At 44.7% G+C, this 12595-nt stretch overlaps 1 protein-coding gene across 2 annotated transcripts in view; it reads left to right on the top strand.

Moving 5' to 3' along the window:
• The window catches only part of LOC142489242 (very long chain fatty acid elongase 7-like), an 85967-nt gene that overhangs the window by 43115 nt on the left and 30257 nt on the right, over positions 1-12595 (top strand). The window contains exons 1-2 of one of the 2 annotated variants that reach the window (XM_075589687.1): positions 8442-8461; positions 11733-11819. In XM_075589687.1, the coding sequence (XP_075445802.1) occupies positions 11756-11819 (64 nt within the window). In that variant the 5' untranslated portion in view covers positions 8442-8461; positions 11733-11755. Of the gene's footprint in view, positions 1-8441; positions 8462-11732; positions 11820-12595 lie in introns of those variants that run through there. The other variant, XM_075589680.1, reaches the window with a different exon arrangement.

The following is a 12595-nucleotide window of genomic DNA, read 5'->3' as shown; positions in this document are numbered from 1 at the left end:
ACAAGTGCCCATAGCAAAGGGACACCAAAGATGCCTAAGGTTTATAGTAAATCAAGATCTTTATCAGTACACAGCACTGCCATTTGGTCTGGCGACTTCCCCAAGGACGTTTACAAAGGTTCTAGCCCCTCTAGTGGCAGAAATGAGAGAAAGAGGGGTAGAAATATACCCATACCTGGACGACATCCGGGTAAAATCAGGGAGTCTGGAGAAACTCCAGCAAGACCAGAAGATGGTAATAACCTTCCTGGAACACCACGGTTGGTTAATAAACAGAAACAAGAGCCATCTCATGCCCACTCAGCTGTTAAGATTTCTGGGGGTAGAATTTGATACAGCAAAAGGAGAAGTGAGACTACCAGACGCAAAGAGGCAAGACATAGCCATACAACAAAGAAGCTCAGGAAAGCTACCAGGACTTCAGCAGAAGAATGCATGAAGCTCCTAGGGAAATTCGCTTCAACATTAAGCGTCAGAAAATGGGCAGCAATACATATGAGACCAAGAATCTTGTTACACCCACACACAAAACAGGAATTAAAGTGGAGGGAAGATACCCGAAACCTGGAAAAGGGACAAACACTACACTCAGTGCACTGGGTAAGAATTACAACAGATGCGAGCAACACAGGTCGGGGTGCCCAGATGGGAGAAACATTGGTGCAAGGAACCTGGACAAACCAGGAAAAGCATCTTCCATCAAATCTGCTGGAATTAAAAGCAGTACAAGGGCCTTAGAAGCTTTCCAAGACCATATAAGAGGTGGCTGTATAAAAATAGAATCAAACAACAGTTCAGTTGTCAAGTATATAGCCGAACAAGGAGGAACCAGGAGCAGAAAGCTGATGAACCTCACAGCAGAAATCCTCTTTTGGGCAGAGTGCCACTTGTCGGAAATTACAGCCATACATATCCCAGGACTAGAAAATGTTACAGCAGACATTCTAAGTCGGAACATCATACACCCAGGAGAATGGGCATTATATCCACAGGTGTTTCAAGAACTGGTAGAGCGATGGGGTCAGCCAGACATAGATCTCATGGCGACACACCAAAACCGCAAGGTAAGGAACTACTGTGCCAGACAGTTTCATCCAAGTGCACAAGGTACAGATGCTCTCAGTTTCAAATGGCACTTCAAGTTGGTATACCTGTTCCCTCCAATTCCTCTAATTCCGGAAACAATCAGGAAAATCAGGGAAGACAGAGCAGAGGTGATATTCATAGCACCATACTGGCCAAGAAGGCTTTGGTTTACACACTTGGTAAATATGGCAGTAGATACACCATGGCACATACCAGATCGCAAAGGGCTGATGCGACAAGGGCCAGTATGTCATCTGAATGCCAAACAATGGGCTTTGTCGGCATGGCGATTGAGCGGGAAACATTGAGACTGAAAGGTTGTTCAGACAAAACAATTCAAACCCTGTTACAAGCAAGGAAAAGTTCCACATCAAGAGTATACCATAGAATCTGGCTTTGCTTTTGTGATTGGTGTGAAAAAGAGAAACAAAAATTCCTTTCACCAAGAATTGTATCTATAGTGGAGTTCCTGCATAAAGGATTTGAGAAAGGTCTCAGTCTCAGCTCATTGAAAGTACAGGTGTCTGCACTATCAGCTTTGTTGGAAAGAAATCTGGCAATGGAAAGATTGATAATCAGGTTTTTTCAAGCAGTTAAAAGGTTAAAACCTCAAATCAATGTAACGGGTGTTCCACCCCTCCCAATCGCATATACAGTGGGGGTGCGGAGAACATACGTGTTACCAGGTGTGTGTGGTGCGTTACCTGTTGGTTCACAGGAGGGCTGAGCTTCCGCCACGGGGAACCTGGGGCAATTACAATACTATGGACAACCACTTACAATAGGTGCAGTGCCTCCACCTGCGATGGCTCCCACCAAAGGGGAAGTGGATCATCGCAGGACAATCACAATGATCACATACACAATGGAGTATAATAACTGAGGACTTTACTAACATGTAATACGACACATCACATTCATAACATAACCTGTGTCCCTCTCCGGCGGAGACACTAACCGTGACGTCTCGCAGGACGATTCCCCAACACTAGGTGATCCCACCCAGTGTCCAAAGAACCCCACCCAATGTCCCGCACTCTTGCAGAGAGTCAATGGGTGACTGCGCAGTCACTATTAAGCTAAGGGCCCGGTGGTGCACTTAGAACTGTAGATACCTGCCGAGCACTCCAGTGCTCGGATCAGCAACGCTTCACAAAGGGTCAGACGCGTGATGAATCCGTCTGATCCTATCCTGGCGATATTCTCTGTGGACTCCCAACGTGGGTCCGAACTCCGTCACTGGAACCGCAGCATCCGCTGAGTTCCTCTCTAACGATACAGCAACGTGACACACCCTGCACTACAGGCCGTCCCTATAGCACAGCATCCTTAAGTGGCTTAAGGGTCAATCTCCTAGGGCATTCGGGGTTGCCTATCCTATAAAGGTATGTCTTGTACCCACCTTACTCATAATACGGGCCATGGGCCATGGATCCCCGGACTGGTTACCGCTATGAACCCCCCCCCAGTTGCCTCGTACTACGCGCAACGCTGGCCTGGGCAATGGCTCCCCGGATTGGTTACCGCTATGAACCCCCCCCCTCGCCTCGCCACTCGCAACACGGACACTGGGCTATGGCTCCCCGGACTGGTTACCGCTATGAACCCCCCAGCTGTCTCGTGCCACTAACTTACAACAGGACCCTGGGCTATGGCTCCCCGGATTGGTTACCGCTATGAAACCCCCCCAGTTGTCCCTATCTTCCCTTCTGTTCCCCAGTTGCCAACTAAAGTAAGTGACAGGTTCCCTATCCTGAGGGCTGTCCCTGGCAACACTCACACTACTGGGGGACTCAGGGCTATCTTGGGCCAAGGGGGTGCTGGCCTAGTACAGGGAGTCCCTCGCTCCTGTACCCTACCTCCTTCCCTTGTCTGCTCCTTGCTCTCACTGCCCACGTAGCTGCAAGCCCGCCAAATGTATCCACTTCTCCTCCTATCAGTCCTACAGCCCTATTGGCTCCTATGAGGCACCTGGTGCCTCCCTCGCTAAGCACTATGGGAATTGTAGTCCCTGGGCGCCTGTAATAACATTGGGGCCGCATGCGTGCCTTTCCTACACCTGCACTAACCCCTAATGGCCGCCGCAACATCCCTCTCACTGTCCCTACTCTCGCGCGACTCCTGCGCATGCGCGAGTGGTGGAGTAATGGCGGCGCTCTCTTCGCCGGCCGCCGGGACCTTCGAGACGCGACCGCGGCCTTAGCAACGGCCCGATCGCGTCCCCGGCAACCGGCCCGCTCGCGGAGACAGCGCACCGCTCCCTGCAACGGCCCCCACCCTTGGGATGGCCGTCGGGTTTGCCGCTGGCCTCCGGCAGCACCAGGTATCTCTCCTGGCCACGGAGGCTCCCTAGGAGGACGAAGGGGGAAACAGGTGACCTGGCTACATCAAGAACAGGGTACCTACATGGGACTTGTCTCTAGTGTTGGATGTATTAACAGCAGCTCCGTTTGAACCTATACAGGAGATAGGCCTAAAATGGTTGTCATGGAAAATGGCGTTTCTGATAGCAATCACCTCAGCAAGGAGAGTGGGAGAACTACAGGCTCTATCTACCAAGGAACCATTCCTAGTCATACATCAAGACAATGCAGTTCTTAGACCAGTACATCAATTCCTGCCAAAGGTGGTATCACAGTTCCACATGAATCAAGAAATTGTGATTCCGTCATTTTGTCCAGAACCAAAAAATAAGAAAGAAGAAAGACTACACAAGTTAGACGTGGTAAGATGTCTTAAAGTGTACCTAGAAAGGATGAGAGATATCAGAAAGTCAGACAAATTATTCATCATGACAGAGGGACCAAAGAAAGGACAAGCAGCATCAAAGACAACAATTTCCCAGTGGATGGTGTCTTGTATTAAAAAAGCTTATGAAAGCAAAGGACAAGATAAACCTTTGAACGTTAAAGCTCATTCTACAAGGGCCATGGCTACTTCATGGGCATTTAAGGCCCAGGCTACACCAGGACAAATATGCAAAGCAGCGGTCTGGTCCTCATTCAATACATTCTTGAAATACTACAGACTAGACGTACAATCTTCAGCTGATGCAAGCTTTGGGCGTAGAGTGTTAGAAACTGTAGTGAAATAAAGTGTAAAGTGTATTAATAAAGGTCAAACTGATAAGGCATTAAACTGGTGTTGTCTATTCTGATGTATCCCTCCCTAAAATTTGCACTGCTTGGGTATGTCCCAATGGTGCCCACTGTCAGGGTGATCAGGAAAGGAGAAAATGTAAACAACTTACCGTAATTTTCTTTTCCTGGAACCATGGCAGTGGGCACATAGTTACCCTCCCTATGTATGTCTAATGCCTATGTGCCCACTGCCATGGTTCCAGGAAAAGAAAATTACGGTAAGTTGTTTAAATGTTCTCCTTTTTTGGGGCGCGCTTGTTTTTGCAGATATACATGTGAACCCCATGTGGTAAAGAGGACCACATCAGCACAAAACGTTCCACTGAGCTTCCCTACAGTACTAAACGGAGCTCAATACCAGAGACTTGCTTTAAGCCCTATTTCAATTATGAAAAATATTAATAGTCACCAATCGCATACAAATGTATGATACACATTGATGTTTGCTGTTGCAGTCTACTGTATATAGTGTGTGTAATTATATAATTTTACACCAGTAACCTATGTTATCTGTTGTTAACTTGACTGGTGTTCATGTGGGATTGAGGTACAATAACACATATTGGAGGGTAGTGAATCGTCCCCATAGATTATAAGATCTTTGGTCCAAAGAGATATAGATTATATAGTTATATATTACATAACTTTTTTTTTTCCCTATAGTGTGCTTTCTAGTTCGTCGCACTTATTTTATATAAATCACTGTAATCTATTGTCAAACTAGAGGATAAATGACAGGGATTTATAAAGTCGCACACATTCTTGCCACTACATCAATACTGCATTATATACTTACTGTTTTAATGCAGTTCTTAAAACATTTATGAAAATATTATTACGTGCTATTTCTCACACAATCACTAGACTATTAGCAAATTTTAATGCACAGTCATCTGAAAATGGCACTGTGTAATTGTTTAATGACCAGTAGTCCGGTAAGTAATTTGGATCAAAAAGACACACTATATTTCACTGATTCAATAAGCCCCAAATTAACTGAAAACTCATGAAATCAATGGGAGTTTTTGCAATATGTATCACTTTTGGAGCTTTTAAAATTGACCCCAATATATATTTACTTTTCAACATGATACTCTGCAGGGATAACATGGATGGTGTATTTGAAGATTTTGTTTTCATGCTATTTTAGAACAAAACATACAGAACCCCAATAAGCTCATATTGAACCCCCAAAATAATCACAATATATATGTATAGGTGTCAAAGAGGATTGCTACTGAGCATGGCAATATATATTTAAAACCAGAGACAGAACATGAGCTTATTGGGGTTCTGTATGTTTTGCAATTCTGTTCAGCTGGTCCTGGCTGATTTGGAGGGTGGCTCCTCCTTCCCAGTTTTGAAGCTCACTCCCTCCCACTTTTAAAGGGTTAAAAGCTCACTCCATTTCACCTCCACACCCATGGGAACCTGCATACAGTTTGATTGTGACAAATCTAATACAGAGTGCTTTTCCTGGTAATGTACAGGTTAATAAGAGCTTCAATCAGACTTAGAACTATGCAACTAATTTTGACAGATTTATTATAAATCATTCTTCCTGGTAATGTACAGGTTATTAAGAATTTACTTTAGTGTTAGGACCCTTGAGATGTGGTCTGCCTTGGAGGGGCTCAAGGGCTTACAACACTTTGGCCAAAGGGTTAAACTAAAAGACCATTTTATTAAAAAGAAAGTGTATGCAACTGTTCGGAACACTTAGCGGTGGCCTAAACAGAGATCGAAATTTTATGAGTCATTACTTACACAAGTGAACTCTCCTCCTATGAGCGCTAAAGGCCATGTCTGTACACACTGTGCTATACGTATGCACACACATATGTCTCTTACACATACTAATACTCCTTGTTTTTCCATCCCTATATACCAATAGGGACCACATAGTATCTACACACACTTTTAGTTATGCTACAATCTCTCACATTTCCACACCTACCCACACCATTTATATTAACTCCCACTCCACACACACCTTTTGTAAAGCACTGTATACACTGTGGGCTCTCCATTCATTTATATTCACACAGATACACACACACACACTCTTACATCACTAACTTTCAGGAACCATTTAACACCTCTAGCCATAAATCACATCCACACACAGGGGAGGGACAAGCAGAGATATAATTCCAAGAGACACTGTTTTTAAGTATACCCTTTGCTTCATTCATTGTAACATCGCCGGAAGAAGAGATCAGTGTATCTCGAAAGCTCGCACAAATAAAAGCCTTTCGTTAGCCACAGAACGGTATCATCTATTTATTTTTTGATTATTGAAGCTCGGCTAACACGGTACTGATGTGTGTGTGTGTATATATACATGTGTGTATATATACATGTGTGTATATATATATATATATATATATATATATCACTGTACCGTGTATCTGTGTTAATGGATGTAGCACTGAGCTCTGTCTGTGTTTCATGTTCGGTCTCTGGTTTTTAATATTTTAGAACAAAGTAATATTTGAATACACATTTGGTTCAATGATACATCTCTGGGAGATTTCACTGTTACCTGGTGTTGTGCTGCTCACCTGCTAGCCTTACAGGATACTGAGTGTCCGCCAGTGTTAGTGGGGACGAATAGGACCGGCTTAAGGGTTCCTCTCAGTTCTTTACTTGCTGCAGGGCCTCCATTCCCCGGATTAACTGCACTCTCAGACAGGAGTATAAAACAGGAACAGATCTTTATTCTTCAACAAGTACACTTCTTCCAAGGGTCCCTGGACTCAACCCAGGGAGCTACAGGCCACCAAGTCTATCCTTAGCTCCCTTATTCCCTGAGGGAGAGGATCTCTCCAGCCCACAGAACTCCTAGAATTTGACTCTGCAGCCCCTTTTGTACACAGGGGGAAGGCCTTAGGTCTGAGCCCCTGATAGGGCAGAATACAGACCCTAGGCCTACCCCCCTGTCACTCAAGGGAGCTGCTCACTGCAAGGGAAAACCCAGATTATCCCTAACACTGCCTGCACTGGTACCAGTAGTCGAATATTGACGGGGAAGGACATTAGAGGTGTTGGCCCGTGAGTGAGAGGTTTTAAGCGGGAGTGGGCTTTAGATACAAAACTGGTAGACAGAAGACATCCTTGAGCAGAACGCAAGAGACAGGCAGGTGCATAGTGAGAAACTAGGGCTGTGATACAAGGAGAGGCAGGAAAGAATGTAGTCGTAGGCTACGCTTATAGTGACAGTGACTCGACGTTGCGGCAAAACAAATGCATTGCCGCATGCGCTTATAGTAAGCGCGACGCAACGGATTGGTCGCGATCGCTGGAAGTCATCTCTATTTGATTTTCCAGTAACAGTCGCCAGCACTATAAACGTAGCCTTAAAAGAGAGGAGCATTTTGAAGTAATACGGGATTTGATAGGCACTCAGGAGATTTCAGCAGGAGAGATGTGGCGACAGATGTAGGAGAGAGTAAAGTGATTCTAGCAGCAGCATTAAGGATAGATTTTAGGGGAGACAGGTGAGAGGCAGGAAGGCCGGACAGCAGGAGGTTACAATAGTTGAGACTGGAGAGAATGAGTGCCGCAGTAGAGTTTTTGCAGTAACGGGACAGAGAAAAAGGGCGTATCTTTGCAATGTTACACTGGTAAAAACGACAGCTTTTACCTACATTGTGAACTGTGATGGATTCGAGTGTAACCTATTTATTTATAAAATGTTTTACCAGGAAGTAATACATTCAAGTTACCTCTCGTTTTCAAGTATGTCCTGGGCACAGAGTTCTGACGACAAATACATGGTTACATTAAATATAAAGCAAGTGTATGAACAGTTAAAGATTGGTATATGTTATGGGCGTATGGAACAGTTGCAGACCAGATTAAAATGTGAGACCGCCTTAGTTTTGAAAGAACTTGGACTGGTGGCGATTTTCAGAGTCTCTGGTAGATTGTTTGTTGTGAGGTGCGCGGTAAAAGGAAGAGCGGCCGGATTCATTGTTGAACCATGGGACCATAAAAAGTCTTTTGGAGTCAGATCTCGGGTAAGAGCTGTGTCTGGGAGGGATGAGGCGCTTGTCCAGATACATGGTTAGCTTGCCCAGAAAGTATTTAAAGGCAAGACAGGAAAAATAAACTTTGCACCTAGCCTCAAGTAATGGCTAATTTTGTCTTTGAGCATTTCGCAGTCATGTGTGTTGTAGTTACATTGGAGGACAAAGCGGCATATTGAGTCGTAGAGTGTCTAGTTTGCAAAGGTGAGTTTGAGGTGCTTTATCATATACTATGTCCCCATAGTCTATAATTGGTATTTGCTGTGCGATACGCTTTCTAACCAGCTGTCTTAGGGAGGACTTGTTCCTATAAAGCAGGGGGGCGCGAGATTGTCGGCAGGGGGTGCTGTATTTACGGAGGCCCCACGCGCTTCGCAAAGGCACTTAAATTAAATGCCGGGGAAGCGGCAAAGGCCTCTGTAAACTGCACCTACCTTGGCTCAGGCGGCTTCTGGAGATGTGTCGCCATGGCAACGCGGCGTCATGATGCCCAGAACGAAAGATTGTGCTCCCCTGACGGGGGCGCAGGGAAAAACAGATTGTGCTCCCCTGCTATAAAGTACGCCTAGTTTGGCATAGGTTTTGGATATCCAGGTATCGATGTGCAACCCAAATATTAAATGGGGACGCACCATATGCCCAGATATTTAAAACTAGTGATGGGATCTAGGATGATATTAGAGTTGGTTCTGATCTGTAGCTCTGTCATTTGTAGCTTTAGAAATGTACTGTAGGCTTGGTCCCATATTCCATTGTTGGTTTTGTCAGTGTTTGAAAACAGTTTGTTTTAGGAAATCCAGTTTCTCATCAGATTAGAAACGTATTCCAAAGTCAGAGAGGCTAGGGCTGGGTGCATATAAGATTGTGTCATCTGCATACAGTACATGTGCATTGAAGCTCACATACAAGGCTGTAGGTAGGTCGTTGATGAAGACAGAAATGAGTAGGGGCCCCAGAACAGAGCCTTGTGGGACACCTCGGGTGATATCCAAGGGGTTGGAGTTAGAGCCAGAGAGACTCGTGTTGGGATCTACCTGATGGGTAGGACTGAAACCAGTTTAAAGCATCATTCCCCTATTCCACAGTTTGTTTAACAAGATAACACGATTAACAGTATCAAAAGCCTTTGCAAAATCTATTAGTGCACCAGTAAGACGTCCCAATTCCATTCGACATTTGGATCTCATTGCAAACTTTTAGGAGGGTAGTTATTGTGCAGGGTTTTGGACGAAAGCCAGATTGAAGTTGGCGAAGGACATTGTCTTGGTATAGTAATCACTTAATTGGGAGTTGACACATTTTTCCATGATTTTAGATAGTACTGGAAGAAGAGAGAATGGCCTGTAGTTCGAAACATATTTGTTTTTTTTTTTACCCACTTTTGAAGACTACTCTGACAGTTTTCCAGGGCTTGGGGATATGGCCTGCAGACAAAATAGTTGATTAGGGAAGCAAGGGGTATGGCAATGGCTGGGACAACGAGTCGTAGAAACTTTGATTTGCTGTAGGTCAGGTCCACATTGGCGGATTTAGTTTTAGGCAACGTGCTTGTGATCTAGGGTAGATGGTCTGGACACCTATTATTATTTTTAATTAAAAACTTTTTTACAGTCCTATATTCTCAATTTTAGCTGGGATTGGTCTTGGACTTTTGTGGATGTTATAGCACGTGTATTACTGCTGTGAAGTGCTATGTACATACATGGTGAATATATCTATCTATCACACATGCACACCAGCATGTGATTTTGTGCCTGGGGCAAGTTTTTCCAATTGCACAGCACCCCCACTCCACAGCCACACAGCACACTTACTTACACAGCATGATACACTGATACACTCCACACTTGCAGACACGCAGCATACTTGCACACACAGCAACTCCTCCCCCTGACATCATGGAGAGGAGAGTCGGGCAGAGTCCTGCATGTCTCTGCCTCACACCTGCCTCAGTTTCTGCCGTCCACTCTTTTTTCTCTGCCTCCCTCGTCCCTTCTCACTGACTGGCGCTGCACTAACACACCTATCAGACAGCACAGCTGCCGGTCATAGTGTCTGATCCTGATGTCACGGTAGTGAAGCAGGATCGGGTGCGCTGTGACTGACTGCAGCTCTCACTGTGACAGGTCGATCAGTGCAGGGCTGCAACATACTGAATGTGCCAGGAGGGGGGGGGGGGGATTTTGCCCCAAACACCCCCCCCCCCCCCCTTCTAGTTTTGCCTCTGCACGTGGCTGTCCCACGTGCCATAAAACTACATCTGGTACATTTTCTCAGTGTGGCTAGTCTGACTGCTATCATAATGTTCAACACTCCATTTATCCAGCTTTATTTATCCTATCTTTATCATAAATGTCAATTCGCTACTGTCACGGTAGCTTATGACAAGATATAATGAACACCAAATATCTGGGTTGAACTGAACGAGGCTTAGATATAATAAAATTTAATTTATTCCTTAAATAAGGTGAACACAGCAATATAGTACAATTAACAGGCAAGAAGGTAACACTTACTTAGGGTTGGGGGATGGAGAAGTATCCAATAGCAATTCTCCAGCAACCCAGTGACATTCAAGATGGTATCAGAAGCACAACTCCAGCAATCCAGTGACATTCAAGATGGTATCAGAAGCACAAATAAAAACTGTAGGGTTGACACAGTTTATATACCTTTGCAACCCTATTCTTAACATTGAACACAGCCTATTGGTGAACAATTATCTGTATTCACTCTCTAATGTGGAGACACAGACTAACCCATGCCCTCAGGTAACAATTAGACTGGCAGAGTTTGTTGATTGACTAATACTTAATCCCTAGACATTGGGTAACAATCAAGGCAGTTACTTTTTGATCACCGTGCTTAGGCTACTCAGCCGTTTGCCCTTCATGACTTATTAGCCTAGCAAATGGCGTCTGCATTTTCAGAACAGATCCAAAATAAAATACATATACACTTTAATATCTACACATATTAATAAGTTCCATTCTGGTGGGCTCAGTGGGTCGACCTTTACCAGTTTTTAATGCCTAGAGTGACTCCACATATTGGCCAAATATGAACTCTCTGCGACCTCCAGAATTGGAGATACAGAAATGCACTTTAAAACATTAATATACATGCTTATAATGAAACAGGGGAACATACATTTTCAAGGTATAAGGTGCAAACCTCATCCCTGGACCGCAGTCCAGTTAACCCCTTGTCTCTGGTGAGGTCAGGGGATGGCCATATGGGGTGCAACCCCTTTAATACCAGGCCACCCCCTTTCTCCCTCTACAGCTACTTTTCATTGAGGTTTTTTTTTTTTTTCCCCTTATCTGGTATAGGAATTAAACCCATAAGATACTGAGTGAATAGAATGGTCGTTGTGTTGTTTTTATAAGGCTTTAAAAACCCTTCTGTATAAATATATTTAATTATTTAGCTTTTTGTGTGTACATTTTTAGACATTTTGTTTTATGTTTTGCAGAGCAAGTCGGAATTCCAGTGAGCATGGCCTTCAAGGAACTAACCTCAAGGGCAGTACTTCTTTACGATGAATGGATTAAAGATGCTGGTGAGTCCATTAAGAGTGATGTCATTTGGAGAATATCAGTGGATAGTGGATGAGTACTCGACCTCCTGCTTCTGGTTAAACTTTTGGCTCCTTAGGCAGGGAGCACTTGCCCTCTATGTGGCTGTGGCTTTAAAAGTATTTGAAGAAAATATACCTATATTTTTGCAAAAATAACCGGTGAGTGAGGCTTCACCACCCCTTACCTACAGATGCAGCCACGAGTATCCGAACACTTGCCTTTGAAAATCTGGGGCAATCTCCCAGTAATGCTGCGACATTTCTGCAGACAGACTAATGGCCCATCGGATTACCACAGCGGGGGTCCCTGGCAGTCTCATTCAGTTTCAATGGGACTGCCAGGGACCCCCGCTGTGTTAATCCGATGGGCCATTAGTATGTCTGCAGAAATGTCACAGAAATGTTGCAGCATTACTGTGAGATTGCCCCAGATTTTCCAAGGCGAGTGTTCGGATACTCGTGGCTGCATCTGTACTTGGTATAGGTAATTAACTGATTCCTGGTTAAGGGAGATGAGACCTTTGTCCTGGCTGTCAGTTTTGTGCATGTAAGTAACCAAATGGCGGGAGACTTCTTGCACTCGAGCAGAGGTTCTCAACTCAAGAACCCCCTGACAGGTCAGGTTTTCAGGATATCCCTGCTTCAGCACATGTGGCTCAGTCAAAGACTGCACCACCAGTGCTGATGCAGGGATATTCTGAAAACCTGACCTTTTGGGGGGGAGATTGTTGAGGGCTGTAGTTGAGAACCCCTGCACT

This window comes from Ascaphus truei, chromosome 1 (genome assembly GCF_040206685.1).
Source record: "Ascaphus truei isolate aAscTru1 chromosome 1, aAscTru1.hap1, whole genome shotgun sequence".
NCBI lineage: Eukaryota > Metazoa > Chordata > Amphibia > Anura > Ascaphidae > Ascaphus > Ascaphus truei.
The sequence above is the reverse complement of the archived record's forward strand: the minus strand, read 5'-3'. Positions and strand labels throughout refer to the sequence as shown.